Here is a 24,141-nt window from a genome sequence, read left to right on the forward strand (position 1 = left end):
TTCAGTCTTGCAGCCCTGGCCTCTGTGAACATACAGGGTATTTCACAAAAGCATCCTTCCCCTCGCCACTCGTTCTCTTATCATTTGTAATGAGGCTAAATCAAATCACAGAACAGTTCTTCTGCATTTCCCCATCACTTGAGAAGCATTAACAACCACATCACAGTTTGCTTCTTTTACATCTCCCTACTTACCCAGCCCAACCCAAGCTCCTACAAACACACATACACACAAACACACATATCAATGTTGAGGGAACACATGGTGTTAAATATTATTGTATAGAAGACCACAGGATTCAGGTAGAACAACAGATGCTTAGAAATCAGGAAATATGGGAATAAAGCATTAAGGAAAGACTAATAAATTAGAAAACTGTTCTGATAGCTGAAAGAAAACAAGGTTATGGAGAAAACATGTACCATGCTGCGTCCCATTGCCTTGTATGGCGGCTGCCGCTGCTGAGTAAGGTAAGGCTCTTTTCTCATGTCCTCTCTGGCAGCTGTGCTCTGGGGCTCTACCACTTTGTCCCTCAAAGCTTGCGAAGGTGACGACTGAGTCCAGGAGGGATGGCCCGCACCAGAACTAAGTGTGTCTCTACTGAGGACAATGTGAAAATACGGCCTGGGAGGAATAGGAGGAGGAGGAGGAGGAGGAAGAGATTTTCCAGTATCTGTTACAGAAGAAACAATGTTGGTGGCTGGTGCTTGAGTGAGCTCAGCGCCCAAACTGGTGCTGGCTGCTGGGTCATGTGCGGTGCCAGTGGAATTTTCAGATGCAGCTGAGCAAGTGCTGTTAGATAAACAAGCTACATATAGTCTGCTGACCTTTTTATCCGCTTTCGTCTCATGACTGGAATTCATTCCAGCCTTACTACTGGGATCTGCCTTAGCAGGCTTGTGTTGTGTAGATGATGCGTCTGACAACACAGAGCAACTTCCCAAGAGTGGCTGCCCAGCATGCATCTTGTCTTTGGGGCTCGAAGAGGGGGGCTGCCCTGCTTGCAAGCCTTGCTTCCCACTGGGGACTGTCCCATAGGGGGTAGGCGATGAGAAATAACACCGTGCGCTGGCATTTGGCGATGCACGCTGCGTATAAGGCTTGGGTAAATTCAGGTACACGCAGTCCATGATGGGCACTGGCAACAGGTTGGACGCTTTAGTGTCAGTGGGAGGACGCCATGCAAAGCTTTCCTCTTTAGGGAGAGGAGGACGAGGAGGAGCAAGGGCCTGCCCAGGCAGAGTCAAGAAGAAGAGTGGGGGAAAGGAAGTCCCACCAAATGAAAGGAAAAAAGGGGAAAAAATAAACAAATTGAAAGAATGAATTTAGTCATTAGACTTGGGTTAAGTAGGTTTTAACACAGCAGGAATAAAAAGCAAATACAGTATCCGGAAGGCCAGAGCAGAGCTTGCTCACATCCATGATCTCACACACTCTCTCCTTCTCAGCACTGCTCCCTGCGGCATGCAAACTCTACTCAGCTCAAGTCCCTGTCCACACATTTCTCTTGGGGCTAACCTTCAGCTAAGTGTTAGTGTACATAGCAAGATTCAGCACTCTCCCAGGAAAGCCTGAGTAAAGATTTAACATCCTAGTTAACTAAATCCAGACTCACAACTGTGTAACCAAATACTTCCCAGCACTGGGGACATTTGAATTCCAAACCAAATTCAGAGCTTTAGACTACCTCTGCCATACTTTCAAAAAATAGAAGTTATGAAGTTGTGTCCCAGCTAACAAAAGCGGGTGTCACACGAATGCTGTAGTTTGTTACATTTAGCTAAACAAAAAGTCAGCTTCTGTTCCTAGTAAAAGCTGGCACTCATTCTCTTTATGATTGTTCAGTACTAAAAATGCTTTAAGCAAAACCAGAACAATAAAAGTTTCTTAATGAAATGAATTCATAAGAATTTGCCTCCAGAGTCAAGATTGCTGATAGTGAAAGCCTACTTCTAGTAAAGAAAAAGAAATGCTTTACTGTTTTCAGTGCTTTGCACCACAAAGGTTGCCACTCCAGAACTGCATACTGATTGCCACTCCAATTCCTATACAGTGAATTTTCACCAAGAGTCAAATTGTTCTGAAGCAAAATAGAGAGGTTTCATTTTATTTACTGCTTTGTTGCCAGCAGCTAAAAACAATAAACTGTTGCAAGGAGGAGAACTAAAACACCAGCCTAGGGAACAGCAGCTCCCTGCATTCTTGCAAATTAACCCTCTGAAGACTACGAAAGTGGGTTTTATACACATCCCACTGCCACATCTTTATGGGCAAAAGCTGGCTAAACCACTACTAAAGTGGCCCAAGACAACAGAATAAGGATGGCTTAACAATTCACAACATTCAAATTTGAATAAATACCTCCTTTAGAATTCATCCACGCATGATGGCTTTAGGTCAGCACCTATTCATGTTAACATGGTATAGATCAAGGATGGCTTCATAAGATCATAGCTGCCATCCTGAGATCCACTGTCCTCAAGACGTCCCTATTTTCCCACTTCCTACATGTGTAAGGAATAGGGAAATGAGTTGGTAAGTGTTTCCTCTGGAACATTTTTGGTTCTGGAAGACGCTCATCCCTTTCTATTCCTTAATCCTTAACCAAAGGATTAAGTCTGGAGACTTTAGAGTGCCACAATAGTTCCCCGAGTTACCACTTTACCCACTTTACCACTACCTACCATCATTGGGAAATATTAATTCACTGTAATCGTTACTTTCCATTTATTCCGTTTCAGCTTAGGTTGAACAATTATCCTTGAGAATCCTGTAAGAAAATTACTTGCAACCGTACTCTCTCTGTTCATCAACATGACCAAACAGTGACTACAGGACAGCTGTGTGCCTCAGGCAACAAACAGATCTCTCCTTAGGAGAGATCTTTGCTCCTTTCCTATGCCTTTATCCAAGTTGTGCTCTCTTCCACCTCCACTTAGTTTCAGGCATGATGTCTGCTCTGTGGCATTGCTAGAGGTTCCTGAGGATGGAAGCAGTCACCCTGACTGGGGAAAAGATTTTAGGGGGGCTCCATTTCACACAGGAAAGCAGTTTCTATAGAAAGGTTTCCTTACCAGCTTTCAGATTGCTTGTTTGCAGACCAACTACCCAAAGGAAAAATGATGAAATTATGCTTCTCTTAACAGATCAACTTTAACAATTTACCTTAGGCTATGAGTAACATTTCCCTTGATGTCCTTAAAAGCCTTGTATCAGCTACAGCGTTAAAACGTAAAGTCATTTCCCCAATATCTTATTTTTAATGTGGTGTAACTCTTCTTTCAGAGCTTTCCTGCAGCAACCTCAAGGAAATAGTCTACACACAAAAGAGAAAGTAACAGATGGCTACTTTACCATTTCCTTGCAAACAAATAGCATTGTCCTCCTTCTTCATCCACTGAGGAAAGACCGTAGTGTGCCTGAACACACTATTATCACAGCACTCTGCTGACATGAGGTAGGAAAAGCTGAGGCACAGTAACTTCAACAACTTACCCAAGTCTGCAGCAAAGTTTGGAGTTCGATCCAGGACTCCTGACCATGAATCCAGTGCTTGGACCCAGAAGATCACCCTCAGAGTCACAAAAGAAAGGCTTACCTGTGGCTTGTTGTCTGAGGGAAGGTTTGGACGCACACTCCTATAACCCTTGGCAGCCAGAGAAGATTGTTGGGCATCCCCATTGGCATCAGTGTTAGATGACAATCTCCAATCATCTACAGGGGAAGGAAAATCTCAAATCACCAAGGATTCCCTCCAGCTACTGAAGAAGTGAAAGGAGGAGACTTTTTTTTTTTTTTTTCCTGTCAGGCAACAAGAAATACTTCCACGAAAGCAACAGAAGCAGCAATATAAACAGCCAGTGTTTGTACCTGTTTCTGGGTTTTCTGGCTCCAGACCTAAGCATTTCACGGAAAGCAGGGATGGAAGAAGTGGGGTGGAGGGTAGGCATAAAAGAAAAGAAAGAGGAACAAATAAACAGTTATGTTTACATAAAACGCGTACCAACTGAATTTAAGAGTCAAGCTACTTCATTTCACACACAAAATTCTTTCTGACAGGGCTGCCTAATTACCATAGAGACCGGCCCTAAACATGATGCCCTCCCTGTTTCTGACCTTTGTAAACACAAGGCAATTCATTCAGAGCAATGAAGAAACAATTGTTCATTGACATTCTTATTTCAGAGGCAAAAAGGCAGCCCAGCTAGCTACTTTCTAAAGCTGCAACTGGAAGTCTTAACAGCATACATTACTGGAAATGCAGGGCCCCATATTCAGCCACAATATAGGCTGCAAAGACGTATCTGTCCTTATCAACATTGCTATGTATGATTAACCTGGGTAGAGGACTGCCAACAAATAGATCAGGTTTTGCAGACTAAATCTGTGTTGGGGGGGGGGGGGAAATGTAAAATATGATGTCACTTTACAACCCAGCCCCTGCAGCTGCATGCACTGAGACAAGTTGGTCTCATCGCCTATTTATCCACCTCCAACTGGGCTCTTCCCACTACCCCTCCCCTTGTTAGTCATTTTGCTGTTCAAGTTGTTTGCAAAGAACTTTTCCAGCTCCAAAGTGCATTTCATAGAGTGATTGAGAAAGCAAGCAAAGGAAGTATTAATGAGCTCATTTCCATAGTAATGGGCTCATTGCCATTCAGGCTGCTGGAAATTTATGAAGCCATCAACAGAGAGGAGAGAGGCAATGGGGGGCAGGAATGAAGAAACACAGAATGGCAAGCATGAAAAGAGGGAAGGTCGCAGGTGGAGCAGAAGGGGAGGAGAAGAGGGAGGCAGAGAGCAGCACACTGGGGCTGGAATTAATGGAATCACCCTTCCTATAACAATAAATCCTGAAACTATGTATGCCTTGCTTTCAGGAGCAAGTATGACCCCCTTCCCCCTTACAGGCATTTTGCCTTTGGGAGTTCATCCTCTCTACCAGACCCACGGCACTAGCCAGGTTTGTTATGCTTTGCCTGTCTCCTACAATTAAGTAATTACACATCTGCTACTGAAAGACTGGAGAGCTCTGTGGCGACACTGTCCGTCTGGGACGCCATCCCTGCTCCCTTGACAACTGCAAGTGAATGCTGCTGTGGCAGCAATGCCACCCGGCCTCTTTCTGTTCCACCTCATGCCTGGGATAAAAGGAGGCAATATGGGCCTGCCAGGAAAAAAAAAGAGTTCACAGTTTTAGGTGCCCCTTACAGCAACAGGGAGCTGTAAACAAACTTACCCCATGAGTAACCCACACTAGCAGAGAACAGGACTCTGTCTCCCTCCACTGGTCTTGTCCTTGCAGGAGGTTTATGACTCTGCTATGGGACTTAGGGCTTCAGATTTTAGACAAAAAAGATCATCCCAAGATCCTGGACTGACCTCATATGACATTACTGTAAGTTACACATTCCAGTTAACCTTTTACCCACGACACTTACTTTCAGGTTGCTCAACATCCTGAGGACATGGTGAAGAGATATTCTGATTTTCTTCATAGGCTGGAGATGCCCGGAGGGTCACAGCTCCTTTTCCGCTACAGACTTTGCTGGGATCCGTTTCTAGAGGAAATGCACACCCACAAAGGCGACACATTTTAAACAGAGGACGCAACAGCATTAGAAGCCATCAGAGCTCTATGGAGTAATTGTAGCATGGCTGTCTCTGGGTGAATCAATCTAGTAATGTTTATGCAGATGAAGATTAGCTCTGGATTTAAAGCATTGAGAAATCAAAGCAGTTTTGTGTTCAGGTAATTGATGAATATAGAAATAAGGTCTGAGTCAGTGTAACACAGCTAAGAAAGCAAGAAAAACAGATGAGTGTTTGAACCAAATTTCACAGGTCTATTTGCTTTATTGTGCCTGCTTTCCATGGAGATATTGTACTAGTAAAGTTTTCTACCGTTATACCTGTGGCTCTGCTAAAGAGATGTCCCAGTGATACAAAACAACACAATTTGTGTGCTGAGGCCTTAGAAATGCCTTTGGTGCAGGACTGAAAGAGAAAAAACGTTTTATAACTACTGGAGGACAAAATCTCGTAACCATACTGAATATAATCTAAAGACACTGCAAGCTAAGTCACTTTCTTACCATCGCCCCCATTTAATGGCTGTGTTTAATCCTCTAACACAGGAACTCTCTCAAGAACTAGAAAGAGATTTAACACGTATCTGTTCAGATCACATTGTGAGCCAAACACCAGATCATCTGATTCAGCATAGCTTCTTTGGGGGCTTATCCTTGCACATTTCAGTTCACACATTTTGGCTTTTTCTCATGCCGTACCATCAAACAACAACAAATCAGGGCTTCAAGGTTGTCTCCCTTCTCTTATTGAAAAGCTTTCTGTAGAGTTGTTTCCTCTGAGATATCTATTAGGACAATAAGCCTAAAGAGTCTCTCACTTATCCATGCTACTTCCCCTGGAAAACACACTCCTTCCCCTTCTCATGCACTATTACTGATCCCGCAATGGTCATCAGCTTTTTCACTCTGACCTACCTAAAATCAGCTGCCAGTCCTACTAACGCACAAGAAGCCCCAAGAGGTTCTGGGCAGGTGCTGTGTTGCAGAAACAGCAACACAAGATGATCTTTATCTTTACAAGGGGAGGATCATGTTATCTCTGTAGTGGGAAGGATGTAGTTTCTCTCAGAAATTGGTATTTTAATATAAGTTATGCATTTAGAATGGAGGGAGAGGGCAAAGGCTGCTGCTTATTGCCCAGCCAACAGCCCATGGTCATGGAGGTCAGTATCTCCTGGCTGATTTCAGTAAGAAAATACCCAGTCAAACACAAACCAGTACAGCTCTTACCAACCACAAGAACATCTTAGCCACGACTCCAAAACACTGCCACAAAATATCACCAGTATCAGATGGACAACAGCAATAAGGGGAGGGACTCAAGGAATATCAAACATCTGGTTCACATTGGAAGTCCTCTGCGCAGGATTATCAGTGTCCAAGCTTTTGTACAAGCTTCCAGTGCTTTGGGGCTTTCTCAAAAAGGATAGTTTCAGGCAGCAGATCCATACTTGGAACTGGAGGAAGGATGGAATGAGTAGGGAATCAAAAGAGACTTTCAGGTCCCGCAGTTCAGCCTCTAGTTTATTTGCAGCACTGATGTGGCCCTTAACTATGAAGGGAAAAGCTAAACAAACACAGACAACTGAACAGTGCTTAACTCTGTTTTCAGGTTTTAAATACGCCAAATTTGCATTCCTACTACACAACTGGTCATGCCTTAAGGTCATCCACATGGCTGGCAAAAAGGATGTTGACTTCTGAGTGATTTTCACATGACCAGTGTGATCAGAAGATGCTCTTTCCCAGAAATTCAGTTGTAGCTCATTCACATCCACACAGCACAACGTACAGCATCAGGACTCCACCAATCTCTGTTTAAACCACACTGCCAAGATTTAAGCTCTAGAACTCCAGTTTTAAGAGAGCTGTAACTTTGTGAGGCGGGGACACACTGGCGGGAGTCACTTGACCTAATTCTGACATCCACAGGGTAGCTGTTCTTCTGAACTCCTCACCCAGATTCTCTTCACAGATACTGGAGAAAAACGAGAACACCTAGAGCACACCACAAGGTAAATGCCTCCATCGCACTGGAGGAGAAAGACACTCAAGTTGTCTGTTTCTCTCTGCGGACTGCAAGAGTCTAAATGTTTAGTTCGGCAGTACTTGTTGAGAGAAATCCTACATATAACCCTATGTGTTAGAGAGGTTAAAGCTGTCCATAGCCCCCACACCTTATGAACATTCTTAAAGCTCAAGACAGACATATCAGCATCTTCTTGAACCATGACTCCAGAGGCTGGGGATGCAGCTGGTCCCTCTTTACTACACAGGCTATTCTTGACATAGGGCTAGCAAAGCAAGCAAGAGCAGAAAATATCCCAGAAGAGTACCTTCTTCTGAATCTCTCCTCATCAAATGCTTAATTTAGTTCCTTTCCTATTCTCCCCTTGTCCTCTCCCTTCTAGCCACCTTTTGTTTCTTAGTCATTAAGTTATTGAGCAAGTAAAAACATTTTTCTTGGTCATTTTGGCAAAAATAAACATACTAGAACAGAGTGTAAGAGCAAATAAGGCCCAGAAATAACAGAGAAGGCTGAAGGGGCTTTAAATGCCTTATTCTTCTAGTTGATAGGTAGGTGTCACACAGAGTGTACATCTTGCACCGCACTCTGACATACCTTGCTTTTGTATCAAGGATACATAAACCATGAGAAGGGGAAAACAGAGAGCTTCTGGGTCAGGTTCAGCTCTCGCCCACTGTCTGCTTCATTTGGACGCTCCATTTCTAGGGGCAGGAACCCAGACCGTAACAGCAAGCACAGGGAATAACCTTTCCCCAGTGACAGAGGGCAGGGGTGCACATCAGGACTTTAACACTTCTCCTGTGCTACGCAGCAAACAGCGACGGGGCACTGCACGCAGGAGGCCTGAGCTTCCCGCGCACACAAAGCAGCGCTGAAATGCAGCTGCCTCCTAAGGTGCTCCCTGTGCTCAGCCTTCCCCTTTTGCTTACGTGGCCAATGCTGCACACTTACCTTGTTTATACCACGCACTGCCTATCTTTGTTGGGCTCTTTGGCAGGTATCACGCATACACTGTGATTTGGTGAGGCCTCAGTTTGATCTCCTCCACTGTTACTAACACCAGTAGTTTTGCTGATCATTAATATTCCAGAGATATGAACAAAGAAAGGTAAAACTGGTATTCAGATGGTTAGCCTGGGAGTCCACCATTTATGCCTCTGAAAATTTACCCACAGTTCTAACCTTCAGATTCTGTAAAATAGCCCTTTTACAAGGTCTAGTACAGTGGGAACAAAAGTACATTTATTAAATATTTTCTTAAATAGAAAAAACTTGAGATGGAACTGAATTTCTCCCCTCAAATCTGACCACCTCTGAACTTCGAGTTTTCAAAATTTTGGATATAGAAACAATTATTGAAGGCAATGCTGTCTTGATTTTTACCTACATTCTCACAGAAATCTGCCCGAAAAATTTCCACTAGAGATATTTTCCACTGGAGAATGATGACTTGACAAAATGGAAACACTATGAAGAAACCAATCAACTTCATGGAAATTCTCATGGGAAACTATCAAAGCATTTAATTTGGGTATGATTCAGACATTTTTACTTGATATTTTTATTTTTGTGCATTACAGATGTAATGACAAAAGTCAAAACAGTAAGAATCAGAAAAAAAACATTCTCAATTCCACAAAATTAGAATGTTTTGAAAAGTAAGAAAATGAAATATCATCAGAATATTTCATTTTAGGAGAGGAGAACAAATACCTATGATTTTGTATTTCCTCACCATCTAGGTGAAAAGAAGGAAAATAAAAATCTGAATCTCTCAGTACAGAAATTCAGCAGATGGTAACAAACATGATATTAGCACTGCACTAGTGCAATGGCACACACATGTGACAAAGACCAGAAAAGACAAGCAGTATCAGCTAGACTAGTTGGACTGTCCAAATTCAATAAAGTACAAAAAGAATCTTATACTTCTAGCTGGAAAACATGTATTTGGGGAAGGGGTGACAGCAAGCCTATCACCCTTACTCATTCACATAAAATTTCTATAAAGTCAGTGTAAGTACAGAAAAAGAAAAATAAAACCATTCCACAAATGTTGAACTATGCTTGAACCTGTAAAAGAAAATCTCTGATGTTTATTTACTTTCATAAAGACCAAAGATATACAGGAAATATTCTTTGGTTCATGAGGAGTTTGGTTCAAGATGAGGTTGCAATAACAATATCATTCATAACCAAGCATTAGTGGAAGAGTTTACAACGATCCCAGATTCAGGTAGACTCAATTATATCTGCAGAGGAGCAGCGTAATTGAGAGCAGTGTGTTGTGTCATCATGAGCTAATTTTATTACCTACTGATGAAATCTACAGCTCTGGAAGCAGTGAAGAGAGGATGAAGCTAAAAACTAGCTGAAGCAAGTGGGTGAAGCAGAGAGAAAGAAAGATAAAGAGAGACAGAGAGAGAGACAGAGAGAATGATGGCCAACTACTGCGTATGGGGAGGGAGAAGAAGATACCTGTAGGCAGCACTAGGTGAGGAGAACTTTTCACTTTCTTCACAGGGATTATTTTAACGGCAGATATAGAGCGTGTACATAAAGGGACGTCAACAGCTGCAAACACAAAAGTGTAAATGGCACATCCAAAAAGGAAGAACAGAGTAGGGAAGCATGCCACAAAGTTTTCTAACGTACTTGGAGACACAATAGCAGGAAATTTCAGATACAAAAGCAGTCCAAAGAGCAGTGACGCAATCGTTAAAAATATCTCCTCGTTCACCCTAATTCAGGACGTGCCTGTTTTATGTAGCGTACAGAACTGATTACTGAATTGCCTAACTGCTGTGCAGCAGGGGAAAAAGAATCTGGAAGCATTAGTTTTTAGAAACCACCAGTATAGTTTAGTGTAATCATTCAGCTGAGAAACACTACATGCAAAAATAAAAATGTTAAGTCAACATCAAAATGGCTCAGTTAAAACAAGGTAAAGTGAAAAAAACAAGGAGTGAAAGGTTCAGAGAGGAACATTACATCAGCCACATTATATGAATTCTGGATTTTACAGTACATATTTTACAAGATTAGCCATAGAAAGTAGAGACACATGAGATAATCTGGAAAACAGGCCCATGCCACAGGGCAATTATCAAAATACCCAAATTCCAAAATCAATTCATCTAAACAATAAATCAGAGTGATTACTATTGGACTCCATCATCTAGTATAATAATTATACTGGGTATATTACTACCAGACAATCTTTTTTTAATGGAAAAGCACTATGCAAACTCTAATAATTGTCACAAAAATTCTCCAGAACTCCTCATACTTCCTCTCTAACTCTATATTGCAGCTAGTGTGGAAATCTATTTATATATTTAAAAAAAGAGGTGGGGAGAGGCGGGGAGAGAGAGAGAGAAAAGCAAAATAACTTAGAGGACTCAACAGGACTAGCCAAGATAAACACCTTGCAAATTATGGCTCCATAAAAATAACTTGAGTTTTGCTGTTGATTTCCACAGAGCCAGGATTTTCTCTTTTAAAATCTATTTAATATAGATTTATATTTGTATATTTTATATATATATATATATATATATATATATATATATATATATATATATAAAAATAGATATTTAATATATTAACTAGAAAATACTAGTTGCCTCCTTAAGGTCCCTTCCATCTCCTTCTGGCCTATAAAACAAGGGTTAAGAGGAACTACTCTTCATACTCCTGAATGCAGAGCACAAGTTATAAGCAACTAATCTCCTGCTTTCAGGACAGCCTTCGGAGACAGACAGAGGCTCTTTCAGAGTGTAATTCAGAGCGTCTGACTGGTCCTCATATAGGAGCCAAGACAGACAGGCTGGCCAGCTCTGCCAGCTTGAGTGAGGCACTGCTTTTGGGTGCTATGTACACCCACCTGGGTGCTGCGTACACCTCCCTCTTGTGGCAGTTCTTTCTGGTCCAAGGTAAAAGTGGAAAGCATAGACTTCACCTACCTGGAAAAGAGCTCTGAAGAGGATGGGGGAAGAGCTTTACAGATTTTTTTTTTAAACCTCAGATAAAACTGTTAATTTTTAATTTCAGGAAATGGTTTTTAATTCATTTATATTAAACAGGAAACCAAATCAAAGCCTATTCTCCATGCCTCTTCCTGGTCATAGGGGACTCTGAATACAGTTGAACCCAAATCCAAACAGCCTGTGGTTTAGGGAACAACCCTAATCATGTCCTGCTCTGTACTTGATTGAATTCAGCTACCTACAATGCAGTCAAAATCCTAACCACTATAAAAAGTCATCAAAAGGAAAAGAAAGAAAGGAACTCAGCAGAAAAGCACTGATACAAGCTCACACTTTCACCCTGCCAAAATACACATAACCATTGTACAATACTGGATGCTATAAAGCACACTCCAAACCCACTGATGTTAACATAAGGAGTGTTTCGTTTAGACGAGTTTGGGTTCTAAATCGTTGCTGCTAATGACAGATTTCTTTATTACTTAAATAGTTGCTTCCTACTCTTTAATCCTTGGCCCAAACCTTCACTTCCCACTGAAGTTAGCAAGATTCACACACAGGCATCCACAAATCTATGCTGTCTGAATGCGCTAAGATCCTGAGGCACAGGTGCTCACAATCACTGCAAGCGGTAAACAATCTTCTTCAAAACAGCACTCAAAAATATACTAACAGGTAAATCTAGCCTGCCACGTTTTGAGGCTTAAGGGACAAAAAAAATATTTGTTCAACTCAGTGCTGCTTTCTTGTATCAGCACTGAGGCAAACTAAATTTGGAAACCCCTGCTGCAGTGAATGTCAGGGGAAATGAGCCACATCACTCAGCTGACATGCAGGGGGAGCTGCAGAGGTGTCTCTGAAGCTCTTAACCCACCTTTTTCTTGTCCATTGCTGCTTGAGATTAGCCCGTTGACAACAGTTTTTGCAACACCAATTTCTTCGTGTTCTGAAAGACAAACAAAAAAAAAAGCAGATTACGTCTGGGTTAAAACACTTGCAACTGAATTTAATCTCTGACTGCAAGGGGATGTCATGGATCAGCACTCTAAGATTCAGGAACCAGAAGACATTCCTATTTTAAGAGATGTTGCTTGGAGACACAAACCTTCTCCCTTGGATGACACTTGTTCCTCCTCTCCCCTTGTCTGTCTGGATTGCAGCCTCATTGAAACAGGGACAACAGGGACCGCCTTTGTACGTGCACGTGGCATCCATGGGGCCTCTATATTCTAGTATAGACAAAGTAACTGCTCTTCACTGCTCTGTCAGCCAAGTACCTGTGTACAAGTTTCTTGTAAATAAGGGAGCTGGCCCTGTGCTCCTCAGTTTTCTAGAAGCATGCTGTGTTACAGTACTCAGGGCTGCCACGCAATTTCCCAGCACCTACTGACTTTGGGGCTCAAGAGGAGCAAAGAGAATATCTATCTTTTGCTATAGTTAACTGACATGCTGAAGGTTTGATTCTCAAAGCTACTGGGGCAGTTTTCAGAGTTTGTACCTCTTCAAATTTGAGATTTGAAGGAAGCCTATCATGAAATCCAGCTCAATGTGAAACCAGCATTTTACTGGATTTACAGTCAATAAAGAGATTCCAGAGATCTCTGTGGAAGAGAGAGGTTTTCAAATCTGCAGGGCTCTCAGCTGATTCAAATAAAAACCTCACTGAATTTTGTGAAACAGGAGAGTGTGCTGGAAAGGATCTAGAAGGCCATCTAATCCATCTGCCTGACCCATGGCAGAAGCAAATCTACCTGTGTCATTGCTGACAAGCATTTGTCTAACTAGTTCATATGAACATCCAGCATCACTCCAAAACAATGTATTCCACTGCTTCAAACTTGGAACTTTAGTAATGTTTAATCCAAATTCCTCGCTCATATTTTCCTTTGGACTCAGTCCAATTGGTCCATATTTTTCTAAGGCCAAAAACTGGGCACAGTGCTCCAGCTGAGATCTGACAGAGTGCTAAAATCAGTAGAAATATATCTTGGACATGTGGAATAATAACACTTTGGTATGATACTTTGGTATGATATTTGCATTTTTTTTTGCAACAGTATAAAAATTGTTCAATCTGATTCGGCCTGTCACACAGACAAGCTCTGAGGTTCTCCTCTGCCTAACCAGCCCTGTTTGCTGTTCCCTCATTTGTCTCTGAACAGCTGATTTGTCTCTGAACAGCTGATTTTTCCAATCCAGATGTTAGATTTGGCATTTGTCCCTACTAAAACATACTAACACTTATTTCTAATCATTCATTCAGGTAATTAACATGATTTTGAATTCTAATATCGTATGCCAAAATGAAAGAAGCTAAAGTGACCTACTCCAGTTCAAGTGCTGACCTCCTTAGTCAAATTTTGAGTTTTATGGGCCAAATTTAAACCATAAAAATCAAGTCAGTACATTTTTCACTAAAAAGTGATTCCACTGTTTCATCAATAGTCAGATTCCCTGAGCAGGGGGCATGGCTGAAAACTGGAAAGAAGAACAGTCAAAAAGGAAAAAAGAAAAAAAAAAGAAAAAAAAAAGGAAAGCGCAATTGCATCACAAACAGACAGGAATGATTCTAGCAGTAAAAAGATAGGTCAGTGAAGGCAAGTGGAAAGTAACAGAGACTTACCAGAGCTCATTGTGGTCGAGGGACTTGCTTTTTTTGCTTCTGGATTTTCTTTGCCTCTGTTTAAAGTAAAAGGCAGAATGATTACCTTATGTTTCACGTCTGCCCAGACTGCAGTGGGCCTGGTGTTGAACATGCATCACAGGAGTCAAGGTAGGAGTCACAGTGTCTTAAAAAAATTTAGTTTCTCAACTCAAATGGATTTATTTAGTTAGTATATTTTTTGATGATAATTATCAGAATTAAGCAGGATTCCTACCCAATATAGATATTACTAAAAACATTTTCAGACTAACCCTCAAGATTAAATCACAAGATACTGACTAAAATGTAAAAGCCTGTATATGGCAAACTGCAAATCTGGCTAGTCTCTAATCCTTGAAACATGCACCATTAAAAAAAAAAAAAAAAAAAAAAAAAAAAAACTCAGTGATACTATCTCTAAGCAAAAGCCCCCAACCTAGAGTTATTGCCAGATTTCAAGGCTATCTGTTGTTCAGACCAAAGTTTGTCTCTCCTTTGGAAGATGTTACAATACAGAAGAGAGTTATCTATAAAACTCATATTAACTTCTGCCTCAATCACTTCTAGTCCTGTTTGCCCCTTTAGAATTTAAAATGAATAAAGAGAACAGGGTAGCATTTTCTGTTACAAAGCATGCACTGATGTGCCAAGGAAAGGCGCCTTGAGTTATGCATGAATTTCTTTTACCTAGCCATTGTTTCTAGCTAAACAAGCGTTCTGTTACTCTCCTTGACCACTTTACCATGGAGGAGAATATCTTATCTCCATTTCTGCTAAGAGACTTTCTATATAGCAGGCAATTCCCGATCATTTCTCTTGGCATAGATTCAGTAGCTTGCCTCATGCACTTGAGCTGCCTTCTCCAAGGGCGAAGCCGAGGCGCACAGCCTTTGCATGAGCAGCTGCGAAGGTATTTGCTCAGGCAGGGGATGCACAGGTTGCAAGAGCTCTCAGGGATGTTGTATCCTTCCAACCAAGAGCACAGACTCAACACCAAGACTCCTGCACAGCAGGATAAATAATCTTACCAAGCAGGCTCTGTAGCTGTTCGTTATTCATGGAGTAAAACACCAGTGCTACTGGTATTTTCAGGAACAGTCTCTATAGGTGAGACTTAAAATGAGAAGCTTCAATTCTTCTGGGACCAAAGGCAGTGGAATTACCAGCCCAAGACAAAAAATTATCAGACTGGGATCAGAGGAGAAAAAGTCAATATTCACAATCATGGAAGACTAGATGGGGACAACTGTGGGGCCTGTTCATACTCAGTGCCCACTCCTGTTAGGACGTGATACCTACAGCAACAAACAGGTTTCAGTATGACACTGCAAATGTTGGTTTCAACAGCAAAAGAGCAGCATTTCTGCAAAACAGGTCTGTTTGCCAGGGTCTCCTGACTCTCTAAGGGTCGTAGATTTAAATAAAAATCCTTTAATTTCTGTTCTTTTTATTCCATTTTCATCAAAAAATAGCACTCAAGAGTGAGACCAAAAGTAACTCCAGCCAAGATAAGACTAATTTTTTTTTTAATTCTGCCAGTACTCACACTTTTAGACCAAAAGATCCTCGGTTAAGTGCCCCCCAGGAGGCAAACAGAACAGGTACCAGAATCTACACAATCATGCATAGACAAAGACCCTAACCTGTGAAATATGGGGAAAAGCAGGTACAAAACTCTCTTCTCCTTCCAAGCTGCTAAGAGAAGTAAGAAAACAAACAAGATAGATAGAGATCCTTGTTTTCCTGTTACATGAACTGGAGGCAGCAGTGATACTTTGTAAGAGGTGGAAATTGCCTTCAGGGAAGTTTTTTCTCCTGCTTGAACTGTCCCCATTCTTAGCTAGCATTTGTTTCATACCAGTCAGAACATAACAAACGTGTTCAACAGATACTCGAAGAGGAAAGGAAAGAAAATTCAACAAGCAAATACAGTAACAGACTGGTCTGTTCACTGCTAAAACTAGCCAGTATCTGGGCTCTCAAGCACGCCACTCTAGTGACAGCTGCCAACACTTAATTTTTTAAACATTTTATTCATTGAAATAGCCACCTAAGATATACACCATGGGTTGGTGAAGGCTCAGTAAGATGCAGCCTAACTCTTACGCTGATCCCAGTGAAACACAGTGAAAAGTGGGGGGTGTAGTCTAAAACTAATCAGGCCTGCTGCCTGATTTTGCCTGCCAATGCAATGTCTGCTTTTTGGTTCTACCATTTTGTACAAGGAGTAAAGACTCTGAACTAGAGATGGCTAGCACAGTCTGAGAATTTGGACAAACATATTTATTAATAACGTTCTTTCCCATCTCAGTAAGATTTCCATTACAGGAAGATGCCTTAATTCATGTAAAGGGGAAAGAAATGGGCTCAGATTACAGGCTACCCAGGCAAAGGATATGCATAGGAATATTATAATCTTCTATGTATGAAAAACGTATGAGTTGAACTCACTGGATAAATACACATCCCTCTGTAGGACAAGGAGAAAACTACAAGAAAGACCAAACCCGAAGTAAGTCCCAGCTCACCTTTAGAATTAAACCTCCACAAATATCATCCTGAAATTGAGATCACAGGATCCTAGAAGTTTTGACTCAGCACTGACCCTCCTCTATATGAGCTCCATGCAAGTCAACAGAAAAAGATGCTCCACTGACAACATCTCCAAAAGGCTGCATGCTTTTCTCTGGTATGTAAACATACAAATACACAAATGATACAAAACACAAGGCAAAAATAATCCAGGCTGTTACCTTTCCTAGAGAGGAAACAGGAACAGCAGCTCACAAACCTGAGCAATACAGGCCCCCTTCTACAACAGTGGTCTCTGAACAATTAAATTTAGGCCTATACTTTGTGCCGGCCAGACCACCTCATCTCTATGTAGAAATATTGGCATCACAGCCACAAGGAATCTCTTATTTCGATGTTTTGTAATTGGATTCAAGAGTCTTGACATTACTTGCAATGTAAAGTCAGCATTAACGAAAGAACCCACAAAAACACACAATTATTTGGCTTTAAAAGAACAAATTTCTTCTAATAGGAAGTGATTTAGAGATTGAACTTTTTATTTAAATTAAAGAAAACTTAATAAGAATTAAAGAAAGTTTGCTATAAGTAAATGAAGTAGGAGGACAAACTCATTAGAATTCGATCTAGAAAATGACTTTTCCACATATTCCCAAATTTACTAGCAACTATAGAATTCAATTAAAATAACAAGCCTTCAGTGCTTACTAACTGTGAAACTAATCAGCATTATTTAAGCAGCCAGCTGAACTCACATCTAATGTGGGTTCCCATACAAAGGATTAAATTCATAGTGGATATGAATGAGTGCAACTCCAGAGACTCCATTTAAAAGTTGATTTAGATCAGCTGATTTGCATGCAAATTGGCTGTATGCAGGTAGAAATAATCACTTTCTAGATTCAGGAAACCATGGCGCATGTTTGAAGTTTAAAACATGCTTCAGTGCCTTTTTGCATTAGGGCTACAGGGCTATTCTACCTGTCTCGCATACATTTAATTTAAACTACGTACTGAAGTCTAATTAGGCCTATCTTGTATTTTATGGAGCAGCCCGAGGCTGCTCTTAGCACTAGATCCATGGTCCAGCCAGGCAGCACATCTGGCTCCACAGTCCCAGTATAGCGAAGTGTTGCCCTCTGTAAAACCTGGGTGCATACATGCCATAAGTCAGCGTGCCATGAGTCTTAGGCTAGTGCATCATTAGACAGAGCAGTCCCTGCCAGGCTGGCCAGACAGCTTGTCCCTAGGCTGCCTGCAGGCTGTGAAAGGAGGGGAATTTGGAAACATTTTCTGCTCCCGGGTGCTTTGGAGAGTTTCCTGGAGGCACAGCCGAGCCAGTCCTGCAGACTTGTGCAAGCGTGAACAGCAGCACTTCAGCACAGAGCCTTTCAGAGGGAACCAACAATGAGGTCCCTCATGTCAACCTTAAAAACAGAGAAACTGGTACTGCCAGGTCAGGCAACACAAAACAAAATAAAACAAAGTTACTCCTTCCAGCTCCCTGTTCCTACCAGCAGAGAGGCTGTCACCTTGCCAGACCTTAATTCATGCCTTTCCCAAAATGTGACAAAGAAAAGCAACAAAGGCGTCAAAGTTGCAGACATGCAAAACGCAATGAAAGGTACTGAATTCCTAAGGCATTAGCCATAGGCTTCAATTCTGCACATGCCAATGTCTGTACATAACATCCACCATGTCCTTGCTAGGTCCGTCATAGCTCTAGAAGGACGTTTAATGGCTCCTTCTTCCCTTTCATCCCTAGCACGTTTCTTCCAAGACTGCAGCTCTTTCCCTACTTGGTGTGGAAAAGAGAGCAGGGGATTTGGAACCCTATTTAGGAGGAATGCAGATAAGTGGTGACTACTGCTGCACAGCATGTCTCTGGATTATCTCACAGGCTCTAAACGTTCAAGCACTCCCCCTGCATTGGCAGGGAATAACAAACAGCTCATTAATAGTTCCAAGTAAGGACACATGCTCTTAAATCACTGGTATCTTAGTTAAGGGTTGCAGGAGATGGTTATTTTTGGTGGTCAAATGTGTGTTGGAGAAGTAATTTCCCTTAGTTTCTTCTCGTTACTATTGACAGCTCTGATTATTCACATAGGATTTTAAGATGTTAATTGCTAAACATAAACATTCAAAATTTATGAGGTATATCCCTAAAATCCTGAGATTTGGCCTCCTGCTTTATCTTCTCAGATTTGAGCTTTTACTTTTTGAAATTTTTCTCTCCAGGCACAAGAACTTTTAAGGGTTTTATGGTTGTTTTGAAATGAAAATTGAAACTGTTATTTATATTAGTATAATCTAGGAGTTGAAGCTTTTAGAAAAATGCCAACCTTTGAGACTTACATAAACAGCAGGAAGATCAGAAATCATAACATTTACTTCTCACATGGCCAGATCTCGCATATCTTTCGCACCACTCAGTCACTTAGCCCGCAGCTCAGGCCCTTCTGCACTTGCCAGCGGTGTGCCAGATCTGGATGTTCTGCGCACGCAGCCGCGCCAGTAATGCGGAGTCCCAAAGCTGGGAGGGGGCAGAGGGCTGCACCGCTGCCACTTCCCCTGCTCTGGAGAGTCCTTTGCTCAAGGAACGTGGCAAACACCGCTTCCAGGACACAGCCTCACATCACGTCAACCACCCCACCCAACCTAGCACTCAATGCCTAGAGCAGAGAAAATTTGCAGTTTAGATTATTTTTGTATTTTAGCAGAGGTAGAGAAAAATCAAGCTTATCGTTCCAGACAGCTGAAGTTCCCAGTCTGTATTTGCTCACTCTGGGATACCCCAGCTGCTCCAGTTCACCCACGGCCTCAGCACCCAGCTGAGTTTGCCCACCTGGAGGGCTGCTTGCACCCTTACCATTACCAGAGGGTGGGCTCAAAGTATGCCTAAAAGCTTGGCACAAAGTGCATGGCAGCTTCTTTCAGTGACGCTTCCCGCTACACGTCCGGCGCAGAACGCCTTAGGCAGGCTGCCTGCTGCCCGGCCCCACGGCAGGCCTCCATCGCACGTGAGGTCGGGTCCTGCAGAGCTCTGCCCCACGCCCAGGAAAACATTTTGGCATGGGCTTGGTTTGAAGTTAATGATCTAAACATGTGAGTTGCTGCCTGCATCTGAAGCACAGTTATCAAAGCTACAACACCACCTCTTCACTTCTCGCATTATATTACGTAAAGCATGGAGAGAGAAAAATAACTGGAACCCTGAACGCAGCTTCAGGTTAACCCAGGCAAACACCTGTCTCTTCAAGTACCATGTTACCATACCTTACCCTGAAATACCAAAAGAAACACGTTGCCTGTCATTGTAATTGAAGGGTTAAAGAACATCCTGCCACTCCTCAGAAGACATTGTGCTCCTAAGAATAAATCTCACAAAAAGGCTATGAATAAGCAGCACACAGAAGAACTGTGCTAATTCTGAACAACGCAACGGCCTCCACACACTCTTCAGTGAATCTTAAAACAGCAGAGAAGGAGCAGGGAAAACTCACTAAATGAAACAAATAGCAGCGTAGAACACAAGCTGCCATTAAATGTTCTTATGTTGAGCTTACAGCTGTTGGAAGAAATAAAGATAGCACATTTCATATGCAATATTACGCGCTTATGTATTTATAGGTATAGAGTACGTTTGTTTCCTTCCTAATCTGCAAAGTTAAGTTGGGGACACTTGCCCCAGCTACCTTTTGTGTAATTTAACAGGAATGTGTTACTCAGAAAACCAGAAGTCAAGCAGGAAATTTAAACTAGGAGGAGTGGCTTTAAGAACTCAGTGATGCTTTTGAATTAAGTCATCTTTCAGGTATCAACTTCAGAGTAAACAAAGCTCACCCGCAACCTGACTTAACTCGGTTCAAGTCACCACTTTAGAGCACAGGGCAGAAAGGGATCTCCTGGGTCATCAAGTCGCCTCCAATTCTACTGCAGGCAACTGTGTCACACAATCCTGTCCGAGAACATTTCACGTCCCAGCTTGAAAGCAGCATGACTTTCTGCCTCCACTGTTCCTCCTGAAGGCTATTCCAGAGCTCACTCTTCTTCCAGTTAGAATGCAGGTTCTGGCTTTCAGCCTAAATTTAATCTATGACCAGCTAACACTGATTTGTTTTGCACCAACACTATTTTTCTGATTAAGTAGCTCTTTTCCCTCCTGGTACATATCCCCACCCATACATTTTTAGAAGGCTATTGCACCTCTGAGTATTCAGTTTGCAAGCCTGTAACAAACATTTCCAAAGCAACCGGCCTGCCCATTGCCACCCATCTCATTAAAATGAAAACAAGAATTACAGCAAATATATTGGAGATCTCAGCCTGGAAAACAGTGGAGGATTTTAAAGACTGGAAGTCCTAAGTCTAAACTCTGCTTCATGTCACAAAAAGAGAGCAAAGCTAACAACTGATACGCTCAGCAGCTGAAAAGGAAGGGAAATCTGTAGGTTTAAGAGATGAATCAGCTTGTTTGGTCCATGCTAATTCTGGCCTGTCTACTAAAAACAATTCTGCAGCCAGTGCTAGTTCGGATAGTGATTTTGATGTCTACAGGAAGCTCACTTGCAAGGAAACTGGAATAATTTCACATCAGCCAGGGAACGCTTATGAGGTGACAACTACTTGTAGGTGGAGGGGTAAAGGGTGGCTCCTACTGGAGCCCTCAGCTCCTGTCCTGCTACAGAGACAGTGCCTGAAAAAGTAGTCCAGAAGAGGGTGGTTTGGCTCAGCAGACAGAAGAGAAACTTGACATGAAGCACCTGGTTCCCTTTGGTTAAGTTAACAGCTCTGATCCATAGCATTACAGCCAAAAACATTTCTTCCTGTGACAACAGATTTCAATACACTGCAAATGGGCTTTGACTTGCTCCTGACTCAGTCAACACTGCCCTTCTGTGCATGTGTGTGTGTGTGTGTGTGTGTGTGTGTGTGTGTTTGATAGTTATCAGAGATGATGGTGACATTAGCTGTGGGCTGTGCCTCATCTGTGTCAACCAAAGAAACAAATACCTTTGTGCCACACCTACATATCCGAGCAGTCAACATATACATTTTGAAACTTCAGAGAGAAAAAACAGATTCTGGAATATTTTAAATAAAAATCTTGTATTCAACTTAGCAGGAGATCCAAAGCACAACTTTTGAGAGCATTAGAAGCTGAGACTTCGCTCAGAAGTCACTGTGATACGTACACTAACACCTCACAAACGGAAGCACTTTACAAACTGATGTATGTCCTGTACAACCAAACTCAGCAGGGCACAGTTCTCACACCACCAACTATGAAGGGAAACTAGTAAATAATATAATAGCCACACAGCAACCTGGGACAGCTCAGGACACTTGGTTCTACCATGACTCATAAAGGAATTTGGGCAAGGAGCACGTTAACTACTGAAATTTAATTCAACAGAATTTTGTCTAGGGTTAATAAGGGGAAATTAATTCAGTGACATCAGATTTATTTTTTGCAAAAGGAAAATCTTCTAGAGAATCTGGAATGACTACACCTCACCAAGAAGATGCTGGTTGCTGTTTCAGCTGGAAGCAAGCTGACATATGTACACAGCATATTCCTTGGAGTCAAGCTGTTTTGAGACTACTTGTAAGACCTGTGTGACCAGTGTACTCTGTGTACTGCACTTAGCCTTGTGTATACACCTCTGGTTGAAGGCCATTTTTGTTTCTGCAGAACAACCGCTGTACATAAACAGATCCAAATTCCAGAAGCCCCAATTATGTGCGACAATGGGCCCATTTGGCTGACCACAGGATCGAGGGACAGACAAACACTACTTTGCATTTACTACAGTGAATGGTGTTCTATAAATACAGTAATTTAGATCATCTGAACAACATCCAGCAGCTTCTCCTGATGTGATTTTGTATAGCAAAGACAACAAAAGCTGTCTTTACTACTTCACTGTTCAGGAGCGTGTGACAGCAGTGAACAAGTGGAAGCTGCATTAAGTAGAAATTCTAATTAGAGATTGAATAGTGTCATCGAGTTCAGATCCAGATGATAAACATTCCATAAAAATGAGTGTGAAGGGAAGATTCTGATGCACCTCTGGTGTGTAAAATAGATACTTTATTGCTACAGATTGCCGTATGCCATTGCAGACAAACCCTGAGATTCCTAGTTTTGTCGGGGGGGGGGGGGGGAACTGCACAGGTATTGCCAAGCGTTCATGGGGACAACCATAATCACACATTGACGTTTAATAGTGAGCTCTGCTAGCACTAGCTGTTTTCAAGCTCTGTACAACACTAAGCTGCTGCTACCATGTTCTGAGGTATGTACATGCCATTCCTACTTCACACAAGGATGAAAAACATTGGCCTCTACTCTAGGCTGTGGCTGAAACCAGCTGAACTGGCACAGGGTGCAGGCATCAGCCTTTTGGGGTGTTATATGACGTTGCCAGAATAAGCAGAAGTGGTCGGAGAGTTGTTCCCACTCTCACACAACTGCAGTGAATTCCGGGGGACCACAGCAAAAGCTAAGTCTAGCCAACGTATAAGGGGAGTCAGACACATGCCAGGATCTCTTCCAACACACTTCTGACAAGCATAGGGGCACAAGTGGAGGTGAGACAGAGTCATTTGCCTTGGCCTTTGCCAACTTTGAGACATCGCTATGCTAGAAGTGTTTCTAGGGAACCAATTCATGCATCTGTATATCTGGCACAAAAAGCTCCCAACAAAATCCAGAAGGCTGGCCACTATTATGCACCCAATGCCACACAGCAAACCAGAACTCACACTGGAGTCCAGGCCAACTAATCTTGGGCTCAGTTGATTGGACTGTGCTGCTCTGAAGTCACCTACACACCGGAATTAAGAACACAGTGATTGTTTCTTATCTCAGCACTGAAAATGAGCCAAGAAAACCAATCTACTGGCTTAAACAACGGTCTGAGATTCCACACGTCTCCAGAAATAGCAAAATGTGACCTTCCAGAACCCTCATCTTCACTCCCCTCTGACTCTTCCAGCCTCAGGTGACCAAACTTACACATTGTTGAGAATTCCACATCCATTCTCTTCACTTTCGTTTTAGCAACAGGCCACAGACTCAGCATTCAGGAATTGCCTTTAACCACTCCTTCCCATAAAATTAGTCAGGAGAAAGATCCAGTCATTTTGGTAGGGAAACAAGGACCTGCCCATTTCCCTAACTACAACATAAACCCATGTAAGGTGTACATACATACCTCCTTTCTTTTCAAGCAGTAACTGGCAACACCTATTCTGATGAAAGGAGCTATCTGAACATTAACCTCTACCACCCCAACAGAACTACCAACTGCACATCAGCACGTGCCAATGTCTTGTAAAGTCCTGGTA

At 42.1% G+C, this 24,141-nt stretch overlaps 1 protein-coding gene across 28 annotated transcripts in view; it reads right to left on the reverse strand.

The window, feature by feature from the left end:
• Window positions 1–24,141, reverse strand: part of SORBS1 (sorbin and SH3 domain containing 1) — a 121,012-nt gene that overhangs the window by 58,389 nt on the left and 38,482 nt on the right. For 19 of the 28 annotated variants that reach the window (XM_085312202.1, XM_085312201.1, XM_085312223.1 and 16 more), the window contains 7 exons: window positions 14,233–14,288; window positions 12,484–12,555; window positions 10,099–10,194; window positions 5,442–5,561; window positions 3,871–3,897; window positions 3,599–3,714; window positions 423–1,229 (listed from right to left, as the gene is read on the reverse strand). In XM_085312202.1, coding sequence (XP_085168328.1) covers window positions 423–1,229; window positions 3,599–3,714; window positions 3,871–3,897; window positions 5,442–5,561; window positions 10,099–10,194; window positions 12,484–12,555; window positions 14,233–14,242 — 1,248 coding nt within the window. In that variant the 5' untranslated portion in view covers window positions 14,243–14,288. Of the gene's footprint in view, window positions 1–422; window positions 1,230–3,598; window positions 3,715–3,870; window positions 3,898–5,441; window positions 5,562–5,912; window positions 5,998–6,095; window positions 6,123–10,098; window positions 10,195–12,483; window positions 12,556–14,232; window positions 14,289–24,141 lie in introns of those variants that run through there. The other 9 variants (XM_085312224.1, XM_085312214.1, XM_085312221.1 and 6 more) reach the window with 4 other exon arrangements.

Source organism: Rhea americana, unplaced genomic scaffold, assembly GCF_003343005.1.
Source record: "Rhea americana isolate MKP2758 unplaced genomic scaffold, rheAme1 scaffold_36, whole genome shotgun sequence".
NCBI classification, from domain to species: Eukaryota; Metazoa; Chordata; class Aves; order Rheiformes; family Rheidae; genus Rhea; species Rhea americana.